The sequence below is a fragment of the Taurulus bubalis genome (genome assembly GCF_910589615.1).
Source record: "Taurulus bubalis genome assembly, chromosome: 18".
Taxonomy (NCBI): domain Eukaryota; kingdom Metazoa; phylum Chordata; class Actinopteri; order Perciformes; family Cottidae; genus Taurulus; species Taurulus bubalis.
This window is the reverse complement of record NC_136606.1, coordinates 2,631,938-2,659,437: the sequence shown is the minus strand read 5'-3', so window position 1 is coordinate 2,659,437 and position 27,500 is coordinate 2,631,938. Positions and strand designations below refer to the sequence as shown.

Below are 27,500 nucleotides of genomic sequence, written 5' to 3'. Positions count from 1 at the left end.
CCGACCACACAACCACAGCATCAGAGACACAACACATTGTCTTTTCCTCCCTGTAATCACCTCAACTGTGCAATATAAATACATGTTATTCTGTCTGTATATATACTATTATTACTGTGCAGTCTTTACTCTACTTATTACTGTTGTACTGTTTATGTATACCTCATACTCACTAGAGCTGTATGTTCACTACTCATTAGTACTGTGTGTTCACTACTCACTAGTACTGTGAGTTCACTACTCACTAGTACTGTGTGTTCACTACTCACTAGTACTGTGTGTTCACTACTCACTAGTACTGTGAGTTCACTACTCACTAGTACTGTGTGTTCACTACTCACTAGTACTGTGTGTTCACTACTCACTAGTACTGTGAGTTCACTACTCACTAGTACTGTGTGTTCACTACTCACTAGTACTGTGAGTTCACTACTCACTAGTACTGTATGTTCACTACTCACTAGTACTGTGAGTTCACTACTCACTAGTACTGTGAGTTCACTACTCACTAGTACTGTGAGTTCACTACTCACTAGTACTGTGAGTTCACTACTCACTAGTACTGTGAGTTCACTACTCACTAGAACTGTGTGTTCACTACTCACTAGTACTGTGAGTTCACTACTCACTAGAACTGGGTGTTCAGGACCTGGATGGTGCCGTCCCCCCTCAGGTCGTAGTTGGCCTCGATGCATTTTCCTTTCTCGAAGGACGCCGGGAGCTTCTCGATCTCGTACCACCGGCCCAGGTACTGAACAGAGAGTCATTGTGTGTGTGTGTGTAGCTCAGTGCAAACCAAGCCTATGAATGTATGTTTTTATGAGTGTTTTTACCTGTTGAAGTTTGAAGTTGGGCTGCACCTTGGGAGTCGGACAGGGACCCCAGTGGTAGGTCTGAGCCGACACCAGAGGGAGCAGCAGCAGCAGGAGGGAGGCTGCACACATGTTGCTCTGGAGGTACCAAAGTACTTCAAGATTCACTTTCAGGACCAAAAGTACATCAATATTCACTTTCAGGACCAAAAGTACATCAATATTTACTTTCAGGACCAAAAGTACAAGTGCTCAATATACAGAATGGCAGGGTCTATATTATATTATTGGATATATAATATTACTCCAACAACTGATATTACTCCAAATCTGTAAAGGAAAGTTATCAAATAAATGTAATGGAGTAAAAAGGACAATATTGAGTTGTAGTGAAGTACTTAAAAAGTGACTTAAGCACCAGGCTTTGACGAGGAAGAGGAATGCGTGGAATAAAACTCAATGGCTCATTGTCCTTGAGTTTGTCTTTGTTTGAAAAAGTCTCCATTGTGAGTATAAATATATATAAGGGAAGAGTAATACTACATCTTGTAAGACATAAAGCGTCTACACTTCACAAAAGCAATCACAAATCTTTCTTTGTGTCGCCGTCATGTTAGAAACAATGGGTTATAATAATGTAGTTAATCAAACTAGATGTGATTATTGAGGATTAAAGGGACATTCTTCATATTCACTCTGTATTACTCGTTAGTGAATATTTTTCCGGTTATGTTTAATTTAAAGTTGTATTCAATAACTTTGTGCTAATTTAGACGAGTGTGGGCGACTAAAGTTTACGATTTTTATGGTGTAATTTCTATAATTTGCATTTTTGTGTTGCATTAATGTTGAAACGATGACTGCAGATCACCAGCTGTTGTGACATTGGACCTGAAGCAGACTACCCCGCTGCATTGTGGGCAGGGTGTTGGCCACATTTCTTCTTCTATTGTTCTCTAGAGATGTGCAATCTGGGGTTTGATGGTTTTGTGAGAAACGCTCTGGTTATCCCTCTAGCGCTGCAGCGGAGAATCTGATGCTCTCTTTTGTGTCTTTACACAACAGCAGCTCTGGTCCAACTGGTTCCTCTGGTTTCACGTAACCACTACACCGCCATGCGGCTCACATGATACCTTCATACTAATAAAACAATAAACCTTTCTACTGTGTAACAATAACCACAAACTGTATTATCTCATAGCTTCCACAGGGATTTGAGCTTAACGATGAAGAAAAAGCTGCAGTAAAAAAGAGTAAAACTCTACTTTTTAAAGTGACAATGTTACACGTTTTTTATTTCTCATTGTAAGACAACGAAATGAGTTATATAGGGATGAAAAACACATTTTATATTATAATCTAAGACAACAGAGGAGACAACCAAGTGGAAAACCAGTTGTTGCATTCTGCAGAAAAGCCATTAAAAAGCCGTGTAACAGAATGCACCTTTATCTAGTTATTCTACATGTGTATAAGAACACTATATACTATACAGCTTACCTCAGGTGTGTGAGGTGGAGGATGACAGGTGCAGGTCTGCTGGAGTCGGCAACTGCTGATGAATAACAAATAAAGTCCCTGGAGCTCTCAGAGCAGCAGACGGGGAGCGTTCCCGTCACGTTACGTCACTCCCTCAGGCGGCAACTAAATTGCTGTCATGCGCACATTCCCATATTATGAAATTTGGTGAATTCCACAGAGTTGCATTCACTCTGTATTACTCGTATTCACTGCTTTATTGTTATGGAGTTTGGTCTAAACACATCTCAAAGTCACTATGAGGATTTAATGTGTTCATTCCAACTTATTATTAATATTATTATTATTATTATTATATATGTACTGTTCCTTTAAATTTTTTGACATATTATATATATATATGTAAAAAAAATTAAAGGACATATTATATGTTCCTTTTTTGACATATTTATATATATATATATATATATATATATATATATATATATATATATATGTCAAAAAATGTAAAGGAACAATACGTCAAACCTTCTTTTTACTGTCATAAAGTATATATAATGTCAAAAGATTTAAAGGAACAGTACATCAAACCTTCTTTGTACTGTCATAAAGTATATAATATGTGAAAAGATTTAAAGGAACAGTACGTCAAACATTGTTTGAACATTTCTAGGCTCACGTCAGAGAAGGAGACCAAACACACACACTTAATAAAGATTATTTATTTCCAGTGTTTGTTGGGGGCGGGCGTTGAGCCCATGTTCTGCTGTACAGGCCAGATGTTCAGTCCACAAAACATCGTCTCATGCGGTTGTAAAGATGTTTGTTTGTTTGTTTCCTCCCCGGTTCTAAGCGCCCTGCATGTTACTGCATTTAAAATAAAGAGGGAGTAAAACGCTAATGAAACACAGACAGACGTACATGTGATGTGAGTTTAACTAGAAACAGGAAAGACCCCACGACTAGAAAACATCTGTGGAATGCCTGTGGGATCATTCTCTCTTAAAAAAGGGGAAAAGAGGCACTTATTCAGTTTGAGATAGAAACAATGTGTAAAAACTCTTTTTTTTCGACTATAACTGGACAAAGTTTGGAAATAAAAACCACCGTACCAAGCATTAAATACTATAGTATCAGCATTTCATTACAGTTTTTTGTGTGTGTTTTTTTTCAGTCATTATTTGATAAAAACTATAATAATCCTCACGTCCACCGAGCTCATATCTGGCTGTTACGACTGTGCTGTGAAAAAATAAACCTTCCCGCAGCACGCAGCTCAGAAAGCAGCCCTCAGCTACACCCACACACTTCAAGTACAGGCACAGAAACACACATACATATTGATTTGACAGTATTGTCACAAGCAACTAGTGTTAGTCCGAGAGAGTAATACATTCTTCATACCGCTTATAACAGGAAGAACTGAACCATGATTCCTTTAAAAGAAGAAGAGGAAAGCTTCCTTCTGCATCCAGTAACAGTTTAACCTTCTTTCTTTTTTAGCTGTTTAACGATCCACAAAAGTCTGTTTCTGAGGGTTTGATCCTGCAGGAGGAAGTCACACACACACACACACACACACACACACACACACACACACACACACACACACACACACACACACACACACACACACACACACACACATCTCTTCAGCATCATTCCAGTAACAATCACATGATCCTATACATCGTATGTACAGTAGATACATAAAGTATACTTTGTAGAAAAAATATTGTGCAGTAACCTTCGCTAAAATCCCCACATTCGTACATTTACGCATTCATCCCGTCTTTTCCTCGTTATCTTGTTTTTGTCTAAGTCTTCCCGTTTCACAGGTACTGGTAGAACCGGGACCGGACCACCTGCGCGCCGGACAGTTTGTGTGGGTGAGCGTCCGCTTTGCTGTTTCGGCCCTGCGGCACGCCGCCGTTGAGCTGCTCCGGCGGCGGCGGCGGCGGAGACGCGGAAGGAGACGGTCTCTCGGGCGCCGCCACCCGGGCTTCTGGGAGGGCTCCGTCCTCGGGGACGGCTCTCGGCGCGACTTCGGCGCCCTTGCAGCGCTCCCTGGTGATCCAGTCCCGGATGGAGAAGTCCTGGGAGGAGCAGCGGGGCTTGAGGCGGTCCAGAGCCGACAGGTCGGCGGTCTGGTCCACGCCGCCTTGCTCCCGCCAGTCGTTGATGACCGCCAGCTCGGCGAAGTCCCGCTGCCCGCCCATGGTGTGCCGGCGCCGGATGTTCTTCTTCCTGCCGCGGGCCGGCTCCGGAGCGCGGCTCCTCGGGGCCGACATGTCGTCGGCGGAGTTGCGCAACCGGAGCTTGAGCCGCTCCGTGATCTTGAGGTGCCAGGCGGGTTCCTGGCGCTCCGACTCGCTGCGCGAAGACGAGCTGAGGCTGCTGGTGGACCGGCCTTTCTTCATCACCTCCAGGACCCGGGAGAGCCGCGTGGTCGAGTCCGCTCGGCCCTCGCCTCCGCCGCCTGCTACGCCGCCGCCTCCGCCCTCCACCGACGACTCGCTGTCGGTCTTCTGCCGGAGGGACCACCGCCTGGAGAGCGTGTCGCACTCGATCATCCTCTGGGACGGGAACAGGCGCCGCGCCTCCAGCTTCGGCGCCGCGCCGCCGCCTCCTCTGAGCTCGGCCTTGTCCCGCGGCGTGGACTGGCTGCTGCCGAACACCGGGAAGTCGCTCTCGCTGTCCGTCTCCGCGGGCCGGCCCTCGCTGACGAGCTCGCTGCGCTCGTCGTCCGCCTCCTCGCCGCCCTGCGGCTCCGGGCTCAGGGCGCCGGACTCCGGCCCGGTGGGGAACGTGACGGAGGACGTGGTGGAGTAGTCCGAGGTGATGGAGCTCACCTCCGCGCCGGCCGACGCCCCCGGACCTGGCACCGACCCGACGGGAACGTCGGGGGACGCGCCGCTCCACTTCTTGGGTCTCGACCTCGGCACCGACGCTCCGGAGCTCATGGTGCCGAGGTCCGAGGTGTTCTCCTCCAGCTGGTCCGGCAAGGACGGCTTCGCCTGAGGCTGGTAGGCGGAGACGCTCGGGGACGGAGTCTTCTCCTTCAGGAAGGAGGAGTTCCTGTGCTCCCTCTTGGCTTTCGGCGTGACCTCCACAGGCGTGACCTCCACAGCTCCCCCGTTCTCCTCCAGGTCGGGACGGGTCTCGCTCTGGAGGCCGTGGGTTTCCTTCTTGGGGAACAAGGCGGCGTCCAGATCGTCATCCGAGCTGCTGGGCTGCGGCTTCTCCTTGGACTTCTTTCTTTTGCGGCTGGCGACAGCAAAGATGGAGGAGACCAGCAGCTCTCGGTCCTTCCCAGAGCCCCAGGAACCCTGCAGGGAGGAAGAGGAGGAGGAGGAGGAGGAGGAGGAAGAGGAGAAGGACAAAATGAGTATTTCTGATGCTGAGACACATCCTGAAAACTACAGGGTTCATACACATTCTGACCAATGGATTTCATGACTTTTCCACGACTTTAAATCAAATTTCTATGACCAAACATTTAGTGAAATCTGGGTGTAAACCAGATTATTTACATCCAGGCCTGGAAATAACCATTTTTATAATTCCTCCAGGTTTTCCATGACCGTAAGAACCCTGAAACGTGCACCTGTACTCCACCTGCTCCCGTGCAGCGCCCCACAGCAGACAGGTGGACAGAGAGAGGAGCGTTAAAAAGGGGTCAGTAACAGTAAGGAGCACAGTGCTGTTTCCATGGCGACAGAAGCAGGAAGCAGAGCGGCAGGAAGCAGAGCGGCAGGAAGCAGAGCGGCAGGAAGCAGAGCGGCGGCGCAGCGATGATGATGAAGCTCCGGCTTTTTGCTCACGACACAATCTCAGTTTGCTTTTTGTTTCCATAAAGAGAAGCTGCATGAATCCTCTCAGCCACAGGTGTGAAGAAGAGGCTCGCATGAACTTAAAAGGGTCGCTTCACCAACATTACAAATAAAAACATGTCTTCTCACAGCCCTTGTATGCAGAAAATGTGGTTTTATTCGTCTACGTTTTTAAAAATCCGTCTGTGATTCTATGTTATAATGTGTAGTGCTCTCACCATTGAGGAACTACATGTTTCACAGCGCCCTGGTTACTTTGTGAGTCACTGAACAGGTTCCATCGGGACTATTTCTTCAGTAGAACGTACAATGAAGACGTGAACTTCCAAAAAAAGACACACAACATGTGTGCGTCACAAATGAACCTTTATTCCGTTCTATCAAGGTGAACAGATATCTATGAGGGAGATTTCTTTATTTTGTGATTTTGGTGAAGCGCTGTTGTGATGTCATGCAACACGAGCCTGAGAGGCTGAACGCAGGGCACGAACACACACACACACACACACACACACACACACACACACACACACACACACACACACACACACACACTCACCTTTGATTTAGCCGAGTCACTGGTCGGTGAATCTGTGGGTCGAGAGAGAAGAGAGGGACACGCGTTAGAGGGTTTCACTGAGCAGGCCGAACACATGGATGAGGTGCATCATGGGAAAAAAGAAAAGAAAAGGAAGAACAGAACAATGTTGATGGAGGGGGGGAGACAAGCGAGCACATCCACGAGCAGACGACAGGACATGCGGCACACCGAGACGCAGAGCGCCGCGTTGCACTCGGGTCACACGCTCCACGTGCGCGTCCACGTGCACGCGCCCGGAGAGGAAGGTGCTGAGCCTCTTCCTCTTCCTCACGCTTCTGAGTGACGCCGAGTGCAACAAACACCACGAGTACAGTGAGGATGATGATGATGATGTGCCTTCAACACGAGGAAGGTGAGCGACCCTATCAGAGCATTTATTATACCACATATATATATATATATATATATATATATATATATATATATATATATATATATATATATATATATATATATATATATATATATCTTTAAAACCACACAAATAGAAAAGGCGGTTTTAAGTTGCTCACTGTAAGTTTTCTTTCTTTCTCCTATGTTACATGTGGTCTGACCCAGTGGTTCCTACCTGGTTCTACTTAAAGAACCAGTTAGCCGCAAACTAAAACACATCTTTTCCGACTATACCTTGAATAAAGAGAGTAGCACTTAAATGGCACTTACTTATATCGCTTTGTAGTTTAACTTTCTTGAAGAAATTGTACTTTCTTGATTGGTTGAATGCACTTATTGTAAGTTGCTTTGGATAAAAGCGTCAGCTAAATGAAATGTAAAATATCTACTTCCACCCTTCTCCTAAATGGATGTGAGTTTGCTCAACATGGATCCCAACATTTAGAGAAGCGAGGAGTTCATCGGATAAGACAAAGTCCAAGAGCTGATGGGTTCAAGCTTTTCAGACGTATTTGATATGTTTACCATATGAAATATAACTAACTAGCCAGTATTTTACATGAGAGAAGAGTCTTTTCTTTGTGGAGACAAAAGTGATTTCATGACGTCGGCCCGTAACGACCTGAGGAGCGAGAAGACGTTCGCTGCAGACACATTTCGGTTGATAAGTGATGCTGTTGTGTGAGGTGACATGGTGATATGGTGACATGGTGACATGGTGACATGGTGACGAAAAACAACAACAAGACACACAGAAGTGACAGGGGGTCACAGAGGGGCTAGCTATGTGAGAAGAGGAGACGCTACATGAGAGAGAAAGAGTGTCATCTACAATCAGACCTCCTTCTAGCTGAATGTGTGTGTGTGTGTGTGTGTGTGTGTGTGTGTGTGTGTGTGTGTGTGTGTGTCGTAGCCGAGCCCCCCTGCACACACCCCTTACAACACAGGATGATGTCACGATACGCAGGCGCACACTGCCGGGTCGGCGTGGAGGAACCGTACCGTGCCGTCTCTCCTGGTGGCGAGAGCTTGCGGGACAGTGAGGAGAGACAGCGGAAAAGCCTTCCAGCCCGTTAGCGTCACTCTGACAGACAACCCACCACACCGGGCCGGCACAGCGCCGCGCGGCCGCGTCGCTTCCCGTCTTCCGGCGCGGTTTCTTTCTTTTACGCTTTGTCGTGGTCGTTGTCGTCGTTTTGTGTTCTCTCTCTCTTTTGGCTTTTAAAAGAACTGCGGGTTCCTGCAGACTAGGCAGCTACACTGCGGGCAACAATCCTCCTTCTTCCTACAGTTCCAGCTGTCCATCGCGGACATTATAGAGTCCATCAGTGACATCATGGTGTGATAGACTCCTCCCACTTGGCCTGTGTCAAGATCAGTATGAGTGAATGCTGGGAAAGCCTTTAGGACACCCGACAGAGCCTCACTAGAGACAGAGGAATCACAGGTCGCCCTTCACTGTAAAAACATCTCTTTCGGACCCGGAGAAAGAACATGCCTTATTAGTGCAGCGTGGGCGGGATAAAGGGAGGGAACGAGCTATTAAAGGGGAGCGGGATTTAAAATAAAGAAGGGAAAGGAAAGCTATCAGATACCGAGAAGGAGGGGAAAACCTCTTAAAGCAAATGGAGAAGCGAGACAATTCATTGCATCCTTTCTACCTGATGCGATGCAAATAAAATAAACCCACGCAGTAGGGCTGGGCGGTATGGCCAAACATTCATATCACGGTATTTTGTAAGATTCTGGCGGTTTCACGGTATATCACGCTATTTTTTTGTTCACTTGAGTAAACACATTCATTCATTGAAGTTGTTATTGTGTTAGCAAGCTAAACATGGAGGGACTTGGGACCCAGGGGAATGTAGGTGGAAAAAAACAGGAAGAGACAGAGCGGAAGGGTCCGTCTCTTCCTGCGACGGAGTTTCTTCTTGGTGTGATAGTGGGCGAGCTGTACCCAGCATGCAGTTAGGCGGTGTAATTTTATATTTTAATGTACAATTATTAGTGTTATTAATTATTGTTATAAAGTTTTAACCATGACTAAAGTTATAACCATGACTAAACTTATAACCATGACCATGACACAAGTTATAACCATGACTAAAGTAAAAACCATGACTACAGTTATAACCATGACTAAAGTAATAACCATGACTAAAGTTATAACCATGACTAAACTTATAACCATGACTAAACTTATAACCATGACCATGACACAAGTTATAACCATGACTAAACTTATAACCATGACCATGACACAAGTTATAACCATGACTAAACTTATAACCATGACCATGACACAAGTTATAACCATGACTAAAGTAAAAACCATGACTACAGTTATAACCATGACTTAAGTAATAACCATGACTAAAGTAATAACCATGACTAAAGTTATAACCATGACTAAAGTTATAACCATGACTAAAGTTGTAACCATGACTAAAGTTATAACCATGACTAAACTTATAACCATGACTAAAGTTATAACCATGACTACACTTATAACCATGACTAAAGTTACAACCATGACTAAAGTTATAACCATGACTAAACTTATAACCATGACTAAAGTTATAACCATGACTAAAGTAAAAACCATGACTACAGTTACAACCATGACTAAAGTAATAACCATGACTAAAGTTATAACCATGACTAAAGTAATAACCATGACTAAAGTTATAACCATGACTAAACTTATAACCATGACCATGACACAAGTTATAACCATGACTAAACTTATAACCATGACCATGACACAAGTTATAACCATGACTAAACTTATAACCATGACCATGACACAAGTTATAACCATGACTAAAGTAAAAACCATGACTACAGTTATAACCATGACTTAAGTAATAACCATGACTAAAGTAATAACCATGACTAAAGTTATAACCATGACTAAAGTAATAACCATGACTAAAGTTATAACCATGACTAAAGTTGGAACCATGACTAAAGTTATAACCATGACTAAACTTATAACCATGACTAAAGTTATAACCATGACTACACTTATAACCATGACTAAAGTTACAACCATGACTAAAGTTATAACCATGACTAAACTTATAACCATGACTAAAGTTATAACCATGACTAAAGTTATAACCATGACTACACTTATAACCATGACTAAAGTTATAACCATGACCATGACTAAAGTTATAACCATGACTAAACTTATAACCATGACTAAAGTTATAACCATGACTACACTTATAACCATGACTAAAGTTACAACCATGACTAAAGTTATAACCATGACTAAACTTATAACCATGACTAAAGTTATAACCATGACTAAAGTTATAACCATGACTAAAGTTACAACCATGACTAAAGTTATAACCATGACTAAACTTATAACCATGACTAAAGTTATAACCATGACCATGACTAAAGTTATAACCATGACCATGACTAAAGTTATAACCATGACTAAAGTTATAACATGACTAAAGTTATAACCATGACTAAAGTTATAACCATGACTAAACTTATAACCATGACTAAAGTTACAACCATGACTAAACTTATATCCATGACTAAAGTTATAACCATGACTAAATTTATATCCATGACTAAAGTTATAACCATGACTAAACTTATATCCATGACTAAAGTTATAACCATGACTAAACTTATAACCATGACTAAAGTTATAACCATGACCATGACTAAAGTTATAACCATGACCATGACTAAAGTTATAACCATGACTAAAGTTATAACATGACTAAAGTTATAACCATGACCATGACTAAACTTACAACCATGACCATGACTAAAGTTATAACATGACTAAAGTTATAACCATGACTAAAGTTATAACCATGACTAAACTTATAACCATGACTAAAGTTATAACCATGACTAAAGTTACAACCATGACTAAACTTATAACCATGACTAAACTTATAACCATGACTAAAGTTATAACATGACTAAAGTTATAACCATGACTAAACTTATAACCATGACTAAAGTTATAACCATGACTAAACTTATAACCATGACTAAAGTTATAACCATGACCATGACTAAACTTATAACCATGACTAAAGTTACAACCATGACTAAAGTTATAACCATGACCATGACTAAACTTATAACCATGACTAAAGTTACAACCATGACTAAAGTTATAACCATGACCATGACTAAACTTATAACCATGACTAAAGTTACAACCATGACTAAAGTTATAACCATGACTAATGTTATAACCATGACTAAACTTATGAGCACTGCGTCCTCGGCGGTGAAAAATAAATGTTGCTGCCCGACGAAGAGCGACAACAGTCGTTACGGCTAAGCATCGGTATGACGGTATATGAAAATATTAATACCGTATGGAAATGTGACACCGGTATACCGCCCAGCCCGACCACGCAGGCATTTGGACGCATGGTTAGCCATAGACGTTCCCGTCTAGTGGCAACGGCCAGAGAAGCAACACAAAGGGGAGGAAGCAGCGTTATCATCAACATGTGTTACTGGTTCAGGCGCCGGTGGCTCGTCCGACCACGGCGCCCACAGAGAGAGGAAGAGGAAGAGGAAGAGAGAGAGAGAGAGAGAGAGAGAGAGAGAGAGAGAGAGAGAGAGGAACCCACGTGTTACCTGATACTTCACCCTGCGATGCGGCCGTGCGGCCGATGTTGGTGAGCAGGTGGTCGATGTTGGGGACGGGCTGCGACTCCACCGCGCTCTCCACGCGCGACAAGGCCTGGCGGGGCACAGGGCGGACATTTTAGAGACGTTTGCAGAGTCAGAAGATGAAACACAATCGCCTAATCGTCCTGTTTTACATCCTCGGAATGAAACACAACCAGTAAGGGGGAATATTGGTTTTATATACACAAATATTGTGTGCATGTCTATTACATAAAATCCATTTTCATTCCAGGTTGTAATGCAACAAAATCAGAGAAATGCCATTTTTTTTCTCACTTAAAATTGTCCCTTTGTGGACAAATAAATAGTTTGAGTTGAACTGAGCTGGGTAAAGTCGACCCTGAGGAGAGACAGAGCTGAAGATAATAACAATGATTGAATGTACTCACCACTGGATCTCCGTTTCCATCGTCAGTGAAGAACCACTCGTACTAGAGGAAAGACAAACGGCATTACATTTAGTTCAACGTGGAACCGGAATATCTTTAATGAAGCTCCAGATCCGACGCTCACGTTCTGAATGAGCGCCTCCACGATGCGGTACTGGTCCGGCATGTGCGTCACCATGTGGGTCATGTTGTCCTCGGTGGTGCGCACCAGCGTGGGCCCGAACACGATGGCCAGGTTCCTCGGTTCCATCTGAAGAACAAGAAGACGAGTTGTTCCCCGTTTGTCTCCGGTCCGGACTCACCGAAGGAAGACGAGCGCGTCGGCGTCACTCACCTTGTTCTTCTCAGAGTTGTCGGCCACGGTTTTGAGATGAGCCGAGAGGAACTTCAGGGTCTCGTAATGGTGATCGGGCAACTCGTGGAGCTGGAAGTAGAAAGAGAGACGTCACGAATACCAGGGCTCACATTGGGACCAGTGGGTTTCCATGACTTTTAACCAAATGTCCATTACAAACATTTAGTGAAATCTGGGTGTAAACAGTAAAAAGTGAGTAAATATAGTATTTAAACTAACAATGAGAACACAAAGCATACAGTAAACCTTAAATGACACAAATGAATGAGACAATAGTTTGAATAAAAGAATAAACATTTATATAGATGCCTGTATGTATGCCTGCTTATATTTTGAGTCTTTCTTTTAAAAGCATATTCATTATTTCAAACTCAGCGTAAATGAACGTCATGAACACATGAATATAACACATTTACATGACTTTTACTAAACTTTGGGGATTTTTTTTTTTTCAAGGACTTTTCCAGGCCTGGAAATAACCATTTAAAAATGTCATGACTTTTCCAGGTTGTTCTTGACTGTAAGAACCCTGATATACACACACATAATCACACATATACACACACATACACATGTAATCACACACAGTGTAGTTTCTGCTTTTCTATTGGACACATTTCTCTGCATTTCTATTCATTTTAAAGCGTTTCAGCGCTCTGGTACATGTTGTAAAAAAAGAAACCCCAAATGCTAAAAGTAAATATATCAATAAATAAATGAATGATTTAACAAATAAAAAGATATATAAAAAAGGGATGTATGTAAAGTGACTCACCAGCCTCTTGAGCACCTTGAGTCTCTCCACTGGGTCCACTGTTCTGTTGCCGTCTATAAAGTCTGCGTACTTATCTGAGGCAGAAATAAAGAAGTATGCGTCAGTTCTCCTTTCTGGCCACTAGGGGGCGAGCACAAGCTTTGCCTTCACCTACCGTTGGTGAACAACGGCTCTGGAAGTTTCCTGAAGAAGGACTTGAGTAAACTGCTGATCACATTGAGGTCCCTCCATTTCTGTAACACCAGAATAGAAGAGAAAAAAATTAAAAGTTTATAAGATAAAATAAGATCAAATAAAATGATCCTTTATTAGTCCGCAGTGGGGAAATTGCAGGATTACAGCAGTGAACGGGAGACATAGTAAAATAAAAAACAAGTAATATAAATATAAGTAAACAGTAAAACAGTAATAAAAACAGTAAAATGATCCACAATAGCAGTATTATATATACAGACAGAATACAAAGTATTTAAAAATGTATTTATATTGCTTTGTTTATGTTATTCAACTTGCATGAAGATTCCAAGCTCACTAAAAAAAGGAAGAGGAAGGGGAAAGCACAGTTTAACTAAACTTCAGGGAGAGTTTAACTAAAGCAGAGTTTAACTAAAGGAGCGTTTAACTAGAGCAGAGTTTAACTAGAGCAGACTAGAGCAGAGTTTAACTAGAGCAGACTAGAGCAGAGTTTAACTAGAGCAGACTAGAACTAGAGCAGACTTTAACTAGAGCAGACTTTAACTAGAGCAGAGTTTAACTAGAGCAGACTAGAGCAGAGTTTAACTAGAGCAGACTTTAACTACAGCAGACTAGAGCAGAGTTTAACTAGAGCAGACTTTAACTAGAGCAGAGTTTAACTAGAGCAGACTAGAACTAGAGCAGACTAGAACTAGAGCAGACTTTAACTAGAACAGACTTTAACTAGAGCAGAGTTTAACTAGAGCAGACTAGAACTAGAGCAGACTTTAACTAGAACAGACTTTAACTAGAGCAGAGTTTAACTAGAGCAGACTAGAACTAGAGCAGACTTTAACTAGAACAGACTTTAACTAGAGCAGAGTTTAACTAGAGCAGACTAGAGCAGAGTTTAACTAGAGCAGACTAGAGCAGAGTTTAACTACAGCAGACTAGAGCAGAGTTTAACTAGAGCAGACTAGAACTAGAGCAGACTTTAACTAGAGCAGACTTTAACTAGAGCAGAGTTTAATTAAAGGAGTGTTTAACTAGAGCAGACTTTAACTAAACCAGAGTTTAACTAAACCAGACTTTAACTAGAGCAGAGTTTAGCTAGAGCAGAGTTTAACTAGAGCAGACTTTAACTAGAGCAGAGTTTAACTAGAGCAGACTTTAACTAAACCAGAGTTTAGCTAGAGCAGACTTTAGCTAGAGCAGAGTTTAACTGAACCAGAGTTTAGCTAGAGCAGAGTTTAACTAGAGCAGAGTTTAACTAAACTAGACTTTAACTAGAGCAGAGTTTAACTAGAGCAGACTTTAGCTAGAGCAGAGTTTAACTAGAGCAGAGTTTAACTAAACCAGACTTTAACTAGAGCAGAGTTTAACTAGAGCAGAGTTTAGCTAGAGCAGAGTTTAACTAGAGCAGAGTTTAACTAGAGCAGAGTTTAGCTAGAGCAGAGTTTAACTAGAGCAGAGTTTAACTAGAGCAGGGTTTAGCTAGAGCAGAGTTTAACTAGAGCAGAGTTTAACTAGAGCAGAGTTTAGCTAGAGCAGAGTTTAACTAGAGCAGAGTTTAACTAGAGCAGAGTTTAGCTAGAGCAGAGTTTAACTAGAGCAGAGTTTAACTAGAGCAGAGTTTAGCTAGAGCAGAGTTTAACTAGAGCAGAGTTTAACTAGAGCAGACTTCAGCAGCTCACTCACGTCGTCCTGGATGTCGATGTCGTGCATGCCCTTGTTGTTGAGCTCCTCCTGCATGTTGGAGATGGCGGCGTTGTTGCCCGGCACTCTGTAGATGCCCGTGTACTCTAACCCCCGATCCTCCACCAGCTTACAGCACACCTCCACGATCAGAGGCACGAACTGCACACAGACGTGAGAGCGCTTAGCACTGGATTATATCATTTCAAGGGGCTTAATTCCAGATAGAAGTCGTGGTCACCTTGTTGGTGTGCGCAGGAGGACAGTCGTCCAGCCGCACGCCAAACGTGACCCCGGGAGACGGCTTCCTCTCGAAGGGTTTCCTCATCAGCCCCGGGAGCCCCTTCCTCCACGTGCCCTTGTCCTTGGGCGGGCTGGTGTCGTCTGTCACGGCAGCACAAGAACACATCGTCATTATTAGCTTACAAACTACAGGATTGGTGGAATTTTGATTTGCAAAAGACATTTTTTAGACTCTTATGTCTGAATGCTGCTGCAGTACAGACAGATGGTTTTCTTAATATTTATGTCAGGGTTCATGCACATCTTGACCAATGCATTTCATGACTTTTCCATGACTTTAAACCAAATTTCCATGACCAAACATTTAGTGAAATCTGTGTGTAAACATGAACAAGTGAGAAAATGTAGTATTTAAACTCAACAATGAGAATTCCAATTAAAAGAATATACATTTATATAGATGCCTGTATGGATGCCTGCTTATATTTTGAGTCTTTCTTTTTAAAGCATATTCATTATTTCAAACTCAGCGTTAAATGAACACATGAACACATGAATATAACACATTTACATGACTTTTAATAAACTTTTGGGGATTTAATTTGTTTCAAGGACTTTTCCAGGCCTGGAAATAACCATTTTACGGTTTTCCATGACCGTAAGAACCCTGATATATTGTCTATATGTTCTTTTTTCTATGTTCTATATGTTTTAACCTATTTGCACTATTATTATTATTATTATTATTATCATTATCTGTATTCACTATATTTTGGACAGGAGAGGAACATACTTTCAGTCTTCTGTATGTTTGCACAAATGGAAGAATTGACATTACAGCTGACTTTGACTTTGAATGCCAAGAGCGAACTGAAGGTGTTTCTCTTCCTACCTTTGTGCGTGTTCTTCCTCTCCTGCTCACTTTTGGGCGTGAGAGGACTCGTTGCTTTGCTCTCTCCCTTCCCGCCCAGCAGCGTCTGCCTGATGCTCAGCGACTGGCGAGAGGCTTTGGGCGACGCCTCCGTCTTGCTGCCCGCCGGGCTGCGAGGGACACGAACACACAGTGAGCTTCCTGTCAGACGAAACGCAGGGCAGTGCTGCCCTCATCTCTCTCTCTCTCTCTCTCTCTCTCTTTACCGCTCACCTCAGCAAGGTGTTGTACTCCTTGATCTTCCTGCTGATGAGGTCATGGCTGGTGAAGGCCGCGTTCTAGACAGACAGGAACAGGAAGGAGGGACAATAGGTGATGTTAGGCATCAAAAAGGTTTTTTCATGTGAGGTGAGGTAAATTTTTTGGCTTTTTGACTGTTGTTTTAATGTTTTAATGAATGTTCTTAATTGTTTTTAAGTCTTGTTTCACACAAAAAGTCGACGGACGCCTGAATCGACAAATCACGGTGAAACTCGGAGCTCGACTCAGGCTCCACAGGCTGCGAGCTCCTGTGAGAGTCGCGTAGGAGCACACAGAGCAAGGGGGCGGGAACTCCAGACTCGCATCTAACAACAGCGTATTCTTATTTCTGAGTCGTGACGCTCACCTCCTCGTCCAGGTTGCTGTTCTCCTGGATGACCCTGATCCAGGCCAGCATGTCCTCCCGGTCCTCGGCCTGGAACAGGAACTCGCAGTCCGACGTGGTGAGCCGCAGCACGTTCTTGCGCTTGGTGTCGCTGTACGAGATGTCGATCAGACACGCCTTGATGCTGATGGGCAGCGGCTCGTCGCCCGCCTGGCAGTTGGCGTGCGCCTGCCCTTCCTTCCTGTCTTTGTACAGGCAGAGGTAGCGGCCCCTCAACACGGCGTACATCTGTTTCCACGGACGCATGCCGCTTCCCACGCGCTGCAGGAGGAGGTCACGAGAAGGGGGAGGAGTTTTAAAAAGGAAAATGGAGGAAGCGTTCCTGTTGTTGGCATTTTAACACATAGTCACGTCACACGAGGACAACACGAGGACAACATGAGGACAACATGAGGACAACATGAGGACAACACGAGGACAACATGAGGACAACACGGGGACAACATGAGGACAACATGAGGACAACACGGGGACAACATGAGGACAACATGAGGACAACACGGGGACAACATGAGGACAACATGAGGACAACACGGGGACAACATGAGGACAACATGAGGACAACACAAGGACAACATGAGGACAACATGAGGACAACATGAGGACAACATGAGGACAACACGAGGACAACACGAGGACAACATGAGGACAACACGAGGACAACACGAGGACAACATGAGGACAACATAAGGACAACACGAGGACAACATGAGGACAACACGAGGACAACATGAGGACAACACGAGGACAACACGAGGACAACATGAGGACAAAGGCGTGAAACGGCTTAAACAAGTAAGACAAAGATACTCTGGAAACAAGGGCAGCCATTTTGGAAACAAACCTATTTTTAGGCCCTTTCCTCGAAAATGTCATACCCAAACTAAAAAGGGTGTATCTCTGCAACCACTAGGGATATTTTAATACTGTTGGTGTTATAATAAAAAATACACATGTGAGATGTTGTTCAGATGTGTAAATATCAGTCTATATGTTACTAGTTAAGAGTAAATGAAGATGACACACAGAAAACAATGAAAAGGTTTCAAGTCCGCCTAGAAAGAAATCACTTTCATGATGATTATTTCTTTGAAATGATGCAGCTGTAAGGTCCAACTCTAACCCAAATCATAGCTCAATATGTGAACATTCTCTAACCCAAATCATAGCTCAATATGTGAACATTCTCTAACCCAAATCATAGCTCAATATGTGAACATTCTCTAACCCAAATCATAGCTCAATATGTGAACATTCTCTAACCCAAATCATAACTCAATATGTGAACATTCTCTAACCCAAATCATAACTCAATATGTGAACATTCTCTCTGCAAAGTTTGACTTTGATAAAGTGAAGCAGAACAAAGTGAGAGAGGGTTTAGAACAGAGAACATTCAGGCGAGATCTCCAACATTTGCATTGGGGCACATCTGTGACATTTGAATTTTCTGTTCACTTGTATATTACTTATTGTGTTCAATACATCCAAAATACAGCAGTTTTGGGGCTTTTTTTCTCATATAACAATTGCTCAGTCTGCCCCCTCTCTGGGGGGGATTGTTTTTAAAAGGTTAATGAACACAGGTGGACAGTCATGCAGTGAGTGGTGGAGCGATGCGGCGGCCTCACCTTGCTCTTGTCCGTGATCAGCTGCTTGAACTGCAGCAGACCCTCCCTGGTGGCGTCGCAGAAGACGTCCGATGAAGAATCCCCCCTGGACCCTGAGTCTTCGGACGATCTGTCCGCCGCCGCCTGCGACGGACGAGAAAATACAAAATAAACACCCGGAAGACTAATGTGATTTGTTAGAAATGAAAATATGAAGAGAGAGAGAGAGAGAGAGAGAGAGAGAGAGCTTTAGCATCACATTTAAGGATATTTAAAGGACGTAAATACATAGGAATACACTTTGAATTCCTTATTCAGCAGCAATGCCCGGTGTGGCCTTCACACCTGCCTCTGTTTTCCATCACATATATTTACATTTACAGTCTTATCTCTTGGGTGTGAACTAACGAGCTGATAAAGCAGCAGGATGTGGCAGCCGAACACAGCTGGCACTGAGCAAACTTGATAAACAAATGAAGGGGTTGAACTCACCTTCCTCAGACTCTTCAGACCCGGAATTAAAGACCTGCTGAAGGGGACAGAAGAGGTCATTCAAACGTGTTCCTCATCAAAATGGACACACGGGGTGTTGTGGGTAATAACTCACCCGATGCCTTCTCCCCGGTAGTTATCCAGGCCTTCGTCGTACGACTTGGACCGCTCAGTTTTAGTACCGGAATCTGACTCAATAATTGTGAGACGGAGAGAATCTACGAAGAGAGGGATTAAAAAAACAATTATTCCAGTTCAGTAAGCCGGCGTAGGCCTAATTTTGCCGCGGTCGCGTACCTTGGTCATGTGACAGATGGCGTCGGATGAGCGGGGACGGGGAGGTGGGGCTGGGCGGGATGGTGGTGATGACGGGCGCTCCGGAGATAACGGCGGAGGCCGGGAGGTGAGCGCTGTCCTGGTCGGTGCTGGGACTCGACGGTTCATCTGAGGGCAGAAAGAGAAGAATTATGAACGGCATTAAAGGGGAAAATGAGGAAAACATGTCGGGAACAACGACATCATTACGCAGATGTTGGGTTGATGGTTGCTCCCATGGAATATGAAATTAGGTTGTAATCATCAGTCGCTGCCCACGTAGAGTGATTTATTAGCATTTAGCATTAGCATTGCATAACAAGTCCAGTGAAGCAATATTTTAGTGTGGGACGAATGGAACGCTTGGACAGATAAATCAAATCCATTTAAAGAGTTTGAAGGATGCCTTTCTTTTTTATAATCTTTTGAAAACCCCGAAGCAAAAGTGTAAAGAAGTTAAGCAGTGTGTTTCTCTGCTTAATCGTGAACAATTGTTATCATATTTGGCTAAATAGCTTCCTAGAGAGCCAGAGACACATCATTATCCAGCTAACTACATTAGTCATGTTACAGTGCATAACACAATTAAATAAGCCTTAATGACTACCAGATACAGTGTGTAATAATTCCAATTGTGTGGCGTGCTCTTTATTATTCCAGCTTGGCAGGAATTCAGACGTATTCTGCAACAGGAAATATCCAAAAATCCCCCCAAAACAAAGTCTAATTCATCTCTGTTATCGCCAGTTGAATAAACATTTCATAAACATTTCAGCAGACGGTGATAAAGCGCTGCAGACAGAGACGCAGTCAGCCAGCAGTCAGGTGTCTCTGTGCCGATAAGCCGGTAACACACCTTCCCTTTCACACACACACACACACACACACAGAGGCATGACATCATCTCAGACACGGCCGTGTCATAATATCTGATATACAATATCAGCAGGACGGCGAGCCCTAAAAGCAAATGAAGAGACGGCGTACGGTGAATCATATCAGCGGCCGCGGTGATGCGGGTGAAACCCAACGAGGCTCCGCCCACCTGAACACTCACTTCATGTGTTGTTCAACGGCAAGTTACACGGCCGTCAAGTTACATCAGGCAAACAAAGAAGATCTGAATGATCACGCTCCTGCTAAATTACTTTCACAACAACTTGAATATGAAACATCTGATCTGGAAATACAGGCATTTGCTGCAAAGAACAGGAAGGAGAAAAAAAACAACTTCCACATGAAAACTATGGGGATCGAACCGTGAAGCTTGCGGTCGCAGGACGGCCACTCCACCCACCACGCATGCACCCAACACACATGCACCCACCATGCACACACACACACACACACACACACACACACACACACACCATGCACCCACCATGCACCTAACACGCACCCACATGCACCCATGCATGCATCCAACACGCACCCATGCATGCACCCACGCACACACCACTCATGCACCCACCATGCACACACACACACACACCATGCACCCACCATGCACCTAACACGCACCCATGCATGCACCCATGCACACACCACTCATGCACCCATGCATGCGTCCACCACCCACGCGGTTTAAACACCACAGCAGCCAAATACAGAGTTCCACTGTGAGGCAGTCGCTTTGAGAAGAATGCTTCCAGTTTTCTGAGGAAAAGCAGAAAAGAAAGCCTGGTTTCTCCTCATCGGGGGGACGTGACATTGTGCACGTACTCCAGCAGGACTTGTGCTCGCTGCCCAGTGCAACATGTTGTGCTCGCTTCCCAGTACAACATTTGGCAGACACCTAATGTGCAGCAGTTGTTCCCTTTATGGTTTGGAACTGTACTATGAAATCCAATTGAAGCCGCAGGAATGCTCTTATTTCTCTGTTATGTCACAGTCCATTAGGACGATGCTCTTGGGTTTCTCTTGCCGAACAACAAGAGGAAATATGAGCCAATCCAGGGAATGGAGGGGTGCTGCTCTGCTCGGAGCCAAAAGGAGGGTTGGCTGCAGCACAGTGTCACAGTGTCAGCTCATCACACACCTGACTCACGTCACGCCGGGTTCAAAATCACACAAGGAAACAATTTATTTGAGCATTGAAAGACACCTGTATAACGCTGTGGCTGGAACTCAAATACCCGACTACACAGTAAAGGAACAGTGGGCACTATTTTCACAGGTTTAGTCCATTGTGAAACGATGTGTGTGTGTGTGTGTGTGTGTGTGTGTGTGTGTGTGTGTGTGTGTGTGTGTGTGTGTGTCTGTGTGTGTCTGTGTGTGTATGTGTGTGTGTGTCTATGTGTGTGTCCACTTTGCACAAAGCGTGTTGAAGACAGTAGTCTAAACAGTCTGCTGTCGTCTCCTCTTAGTTGCATTCAAATCTTAAAATCCACATTTTAAGGCCTGTGGTGTTCCTGCTCAATATTAATGAAGACGTAAACGTGTTTGCACTTTCAATATCTCCTTGTTTTGTGGATTTAAAAAAAAGCCCCTCTCTCTCCGTGGGAACCAAATAACAAAAAAACAACCCGAGGTTCCTTGTTTGCTGCAGGAGTTGATGCATACAACCGCATAAAGGCTCTGAACATGTCAGCCATTGTGGCCTCATTTCATCCTACAAGGACCTCTCTTGTGTTTTAATGTCATCGTGAACATTCTGGGGATCGTCAGAAATAACGATCGTCTTCCAGGAAACACCTCGTGGTTTGTGACGCAGAAGAAGTGTTCGTCGGAGTATAAAAACAACACGGCAATGTAATTTACTGTGTATTAAGGACTGGGTATCATTTTAGTTTAGCACTTTTTGAAAAATATAATTGAGGAATATAAACCTGTTTTTGGTTCCTTCAACAAAAAAAGCCAAACTTCTGAACGAATGTTTCGTTGTTTTAGGAGAAGGAGACTTGAATTAAATAAATAAATAAAAAGTCTAACGTTTCCTGATTTGCATCTCCAGCATTTCCTGATTCAGATAAGAAAATAACACATGAATACGTCTGGCCGAGCGTACGCTGCCAACCAGGATGCATGAAGCCAAACTAAAGTTGGTCTGAAGTCAAAGATCAGACACAGATTGTAATATAATGTCGTCTCATTACCGTCATCTTGGCTTTCATGCACAAGCACACAGTTTCACCCACACAAGACGCATGCCGTGTCGTTTCTTACCTATGAAGGGGATGGAATCCAGGGAGTCGTCCAAGTCGTTGGAGCCAGACTTTGTCCGCGTGTCTCCGAGCCGTCGTAGATGCACCTCCCTGAAGCCGCCGGCGCCGTCGTCGGACCTCCAGCGCATGGCTCCGTCTGCGGAGCCGGCCTTCACCAGCGGCGGGGTCGCGCGAGTCGCTCCTCCCTGGTGGTCGTTAACGGCGAGCACGTAGGACGGAGGCCGGACGTGGGGAGGCCCGGAGTTTTTGTCCCTTCTGAGGACGACGACCGTCGCGTCCGGTCCTTCTACGCCCTCCGAGAGACCCCCGTTGGTCCGTATGAGGGCGCTGGTGGAACTGGAGAGCTCTCGGACTTTTGGCTTTTGGGTGACGGCTCCATTGGTGATGGAGGAAGCCGAGGAAGAGGCCTGCAAGGGCAGTTTAGAGGAAGCGCCGGAGCAAGAGGAGGACCTGGCTCCCAACCCGGCCTCCGACCGGCTCTCCATCTTCAGACTGTCGGCCCGGCTTCTGAGCTGCAGGTGCAGCGGGGAAGAGAAGCCCAGGTGGTTGGCCACCATGTTAGCTCTTTGGTTTTTGAGAGGGTCTGCGGTTCTGGAGGAGGATAAGGCAGTCGAAGGGTCCGAGATGGAGCTTTTAACCGGCAGGCGCGACGGTCTCATTACGACGCCGTCGGTCCTCGACGTGATCGCGGAGTCCGTCGTGAATTTAGCAAACGCGGGAGCAGAGTTTGATAGTCCCTCCTGTCCCGTGAGACTCCGGTTCAGATGAGGTGACGCTCTGGGGCCCGATCCCTGCCTGCTGGCTCTGGCGTCCTCCCCCCGGCACAGCAGCAGCCTGTCCTCCGGCACCGCCCGGTTCTCCAACCCACCCGGTTCTCCGGGCGACCGCCCCAGGTAGTCGCAAGACCGCGCCCGAGGTTCGGGGACTCCGGCGGGTCCGGAGAAGGGCAGAGCGTCCTCGGAGGCGCTCCGGGGCCAATTCCTGTTCGTCGTCCTCTCCGCTCCGAGCCTCTCCTGGGAGACGCTGCGTAACGGAGTCACCTTGCTGCTTAAATCCACCCCGCAGTCATTCGAGGAGCTCCTCCGTCTGACCTGGGAGCCCAGCGCCCCTCTTTGGCTGCTGCTGGGAAGAGGCGGTGTGCGTTGCTGGGCGTAGGCGGAGCTGGAATTGGCCGCCGCACGCAAGCTGTCCAAGCGCTCCTGGATGGTGCGGCACCCGTACGTGTGCAGCCTCTTGGTGTCGATGTAGTCCTTGTAAGTGGTGTAGTTCTTCCAGTCAATGTTCTGGTGCGGGGAGGTGGAGGCGCCCGTGGGAGAGGGGGAGTAGTGGTTGGCGCTGGGTGAGACGGCGCTGGAGAACATGTCCGGTGAGGCGGCGGTGGTGGTGGCCCGTACAGCTGGAGACAACGTGTCAGAGTAGATAGGACCGGGTCTGGATGAAGGGGAGTAGACTGGGCTTTCTGTGGGACGGGGAGACGGGTACTGCAACTGCGCACCCCCGGGTACCGAGGGAATAAGTGGCCTCGGTTTCGCTGAGCCGGAATCGGCTGAGGGACTGTGCCGGTTTTCCTCTGTCCTGTGGCTCGGTCCGGCCCGGGCCACCCGGGACCCCCTGTCGACTGGATCAGGAGGCGTCGCCGCCGTCCTCACGCTGTCACTACAGACACAAACCACCGTCTGAGCCTTCTGCGTCTGTTGGGGCGGGGGAGACGGCAGAACGGGGATTTCAACCCGGTAGCTCTTTTCCGCGGCCGACCCTCGTCTTCCTGGTCCCTGAGCCGGCGGCCCCGGGGGCCCCGGGGGCCCCGGAGGCCTCTCGCTGACGGCGGCGGGCTCCGATGTCTGAGCCATGCCCGCGGCCTTCACTTCTATCCGAGGGTAGCATATGGGAGGGGGCTCGGGGATGTTCTGGGCATTTCCGCTGTAGGCGTCATTTCCTTTGAGATATGCATCCTGGGAATACGCCTGCAAGAGATTAGAGGACGGTATGTCACTTGGGTTGCTGAGAGGTTATAAAGCATGAATAGATCACGTTAAACCTCACGCCCAACCACGGACAGGATGCATTAGATAGCTTGAAGACTTTTACTGAACAGGGAGTGCTGTAGAAACTACTCTGCAATAAAAAAAGTGTTTTAGTTGAATTTTCCGTCACATCTCACCTATGACGTCATCTATCTTTGCCACTACAGCTACGGTATCTCACGGCTTCAACTCACATCTTGAAAGCGGAGATTGAATGATAATCCATTGGTGTCGTTTATCGGCAAGAGTTTCCTCGTGAGTCGATGAGATTACCAGCGAGACAAACGCTGTTACTGAATTCCCTCGAGAAATGCGGCAAGTGACACATTGAGGCGACTGAATCCAGCCCGTCTACGACGATAAAACAAAGTAGACACGGCGCTCCGGTTCTTTTCCTCCTAAACAAACACTCTGCTTCAGTTACAGTTTCTCAATCATTTCCTAGGAGACTGCAAACAAATGTTACGGCCTGCCATGATGCAAATTAACGGCCCTGAGAAGTAACAGATGTGAAACTAGGAGGGGGTGGAAGAAAGCCAGGAAAGCAAATGAGTAGAGAAAGAAGGCCGGAGAAAAGTCCAGATAACCCGGTGGAGCCGGGATGAGGGTGAAGCTGCACCTTTGGTACCGGAGAGCGAGCCCTGAGGCGCCGCTGTCTACCGCCGCCGGCTAACGCTACCTCTGTCAGCATGACCTCGACTCAGACCTGAACCCTGTAGCTGGTTACGACGGCTTCAGAGGAAAAACAATCCTGCTTTCGTATCGAACACGGTGTCCTCATCCCTTCGGCTCACGAGCTCTTGAGGAAATGAAGAGGGAGAGGGAGTCGTGGTGTTGGACTTTAATCGATAGCGCTCCACCTGAAGTGTCAGGTTTCAACTGTACGAGCGGCAGCCGCAGGAAATCTGCCGCTCGGTGCCTCCCTCTGGATTTGCATCGGTCGTACAGTTCAATTGAAACCAATTTCCCTTAATAGGCAAAGTGTTTGAGGTCTGCTGATATGCCAGGTGAGATCGTCTTTCCCTCAAATTGAAATAAACTGTATATACTGAACCACATGCTGGAAGGAGGGGAAACATATTGGGAGTTTTAGGGATTTGAAACTGAAAAGGAAAGTGGTTAGTTAGAATAGTCTCCCTTCTTACCAGAGCAGTGATATCCCTGGAAAACTGCCGTCCGCGGGTTAGAGAAGGGCAAGCAGACAGAAAACACGAGGGGAGAAAGAGAAGTACACAGGTGAGCACAGAGAAATGAGGCGAGACAACTTCTCTGACTTCAGCACGGGCTAAAAATACACTACTGAGCCGAGGCATCACAGAAGAGGAGGAAGAGGAGGAAGAGGAGGAAGAAGAAAGAAGAATAGAGTTCAGCAATGTTGGTTTTCTGAATATCTTCTGAGTTGCTCTTATTATTTCCTCCCTCACCCCCGTCTTCCTCCACCCACAACCCGGCTGCAGTCAAGATTACATTTGGTGAATGTTCTCTCTCTCTCTCTCTCTTTCTCTTTATCTCTCTCTCTCTCTGTCTCCTTTTCTCTATCGCTCCATACTCAGCATTTCTTTCCTTTGCTCTGTCACTCTCACCTGCTCACTGTGGTACAGCCCCCTCCCTCTCTTGGTTGCTCTCACACACACACACACACACACACACACACACACACACACACACACACACACTACGCACCTCTTTCATCCTCTCCCTGATATGTTAGACGCTGCTCTATCTGTCATATGTTCACTTTTGGGTGAGCATGCCAGCTCTCCCTCCCTCCCTCCCTCCCTCCCTCCCTCTCTCCCTCCCTCCTTCTCTCCCTCCCTCCCTCCCTCTCTCCTATCAACACAGTCAGCTGACGCCCTCCCTCCTTCCCTCTGGTAGCGAGTGGGCTCAATGTCTCCTAAAACAAATAACAGACCAACATGAACACATTGAACAGCACAAGACACAAACACATCTACACACACCACCGCCCTTGAAACCGCCCCAAAATAATTTCTCCTGAAACGGCTGTGATTCTCACATACATGTCAATCGAGAAGTAAATCACATGCAAACAGAACTGCTGGCCAGTTGAACCACATCTTGTATTCCACTTTCCTTCAGTTTACTTCAGCACATTGCGCAACAGCTAAAACCCATAAACCTGAGGCAGCCAGATTGGACTGTAAAGTAACTCAATCCCTCGTTGACGTTGAATTTAACTTTTCCTGAATGGGGATAAAGAGACAATTGCTTCATTGAACTGCCTCAGCCTTGTGAGGGTTCAGGCTCTTTCCAAAGCGCCAAAAGCAACTTTCTGTGGCTTTTTGCTGAGCTGCGGCCAAGCTAACAAGCTATGTGAGGAATTTAGCAACGCAGTGGGATCCGACTGGGTCTGGGCCCCAAGAGAGAACTTCTCAAACGGGGGTGAGCGCCGTGTGGCAACGGGTTCGGCGTGGCCGGGCGCCGGTTTATGGTCTGCGGGGCTCCGGGCTCTGCGCTGGCCAGAAGGCGTGAAGTCTAACTCGGCTTACGCTTTTTTAGGAAACCAGGCCAAAAATGAGACAGCCTGTGTCGGTCCTGATGGTGGAGATCAGAGATACAGGAAACGGCAGGATGAGGGAGTCGGTGGAAAGACTAAACTTGTGTCAACGCTGTGACTCTTTACGCAAATCTTAAAAAAAACATTTTGAGTACAGAGCTGAGGTTAGTTTAGCTTAGCCTGAACCGAGTAAGCCTTAACCGAGTAAGCTATTTTAAGCTAGTAAACTAGCTTTAACCAAGTCAACTAGTTTAAGCTAGTAAACTAGCCTTAACCGAGTAAGCTAGTTTAAGCTGGTAAACTAGCCTTAACCGAGTAAGCTAGTTTAAGCTAATAAACTAGCCTTAACCGAGTAGGCTAGT

General features: G+C 45.7%; 2 protein-coding genes across 3 annotated transcripts in view; both read right to left on the bottom strand.

Annotated features, from left to right (window-relative positions):
• apodb (apolipoprotein Db) overlaps positions 1-2,436 on the bottom strand; it is a 4,005-nt gene extending 1,569 nt beyond the window's left edge. Inside the window, exons 1-3 of one of the 2 annotated variants that reach the window (XM_079234345.1) lie at positions 2,313-2,436; positions 834-950; positions 630-751 (exon numbers count right to left, since the gene is read on the bottom strand). In XM_079234345.1, coding sequence (XP_079090471.1) covers positions 630-751; positions 834-944 — 233 coding nt within the window. In that variant the 5' untranslated portion in view covers positions 945-950; positions 2,313-2,436. Of the gene's footprint in view, positions 1-629; positions 752-833; positions 980-2,312 lie in introns of both variants that reach the window. The other variant, XM_079234344.1, reaches the window with a different exon arrangement.
• A 568-nt stretch (positions 2,437-3,004) lies between these two features.
• Positions 3,005-27,500, bottom strand: part of arhgap21a (Rho GTPase activating protein 21a) — a gene marked incomplete at its 5' end in the record, with an annotated part of 45,329 nt that continues 20,833 nt past the window's right edge. The window contains 19 exons of the mRNA XM_079234438.1: positions 3,005-5,620; positions 6,684-6,715; positions 11,754-11,859; positions 12,197-12,238; positions 12,321-12,446; positions 12,531-12,620; positions 13,327-13,400; positions 13,481-13,559; positions 15,199-15,357; positions 15,437-15,579; positions 16,331-16,479; positions 16,583-16,647; positions 16,977-17,276; positions 18,647-18,769; positions 19,118-19,151; positions 19,233-19,335; positions 19,415-19,561; positions 22,598-24,560; positions 25,766-25,789. Of these exons, the coding sequence (XP_079090564.1) occupies positions 4,124-5,620; positions 6,684-6,715; positions 11,754-11,859; positions 12,197-12,238; positions 12,321-12,446; positions 12,531-12,620; positions 13,327-13,400; positions 13,481-13,559; positions 15,199-15,357; positions 15,437-15,579; positions 16,331-16,479; positions 16,583-16,647; positions 16,977-17,276; positions 18,647-18,769; positions 19,118-19,151; positions 19,233-19,335; positions 19,415-19,561; positions 22,598-24,560; positions 25,766-25,789 (5,256 nt within the window). The 3' untranslated portion in view covers positions 3,005-4,123. The remainder of the gene's footprint in view (positions 5,621-6,683; positions 6,716-11,753; positions 11,860-12,196; positions 12,239-12,320; positions 12,447-12,530; positions 12,621-13,326; positions 13,401-13,480; positions 13,560-15,198; positions 15,358-15,436; positions 15,580-16,330; positions 16,480-16,582; positions 16,648-16,976; positions 17,277-18,646; positions 18,770-19,117; positions 19,152-19,232; positions 19,336-19,414; positions 19,562-22,597; positions 24,561-25,765; positions 25,790-27,500) is intronic.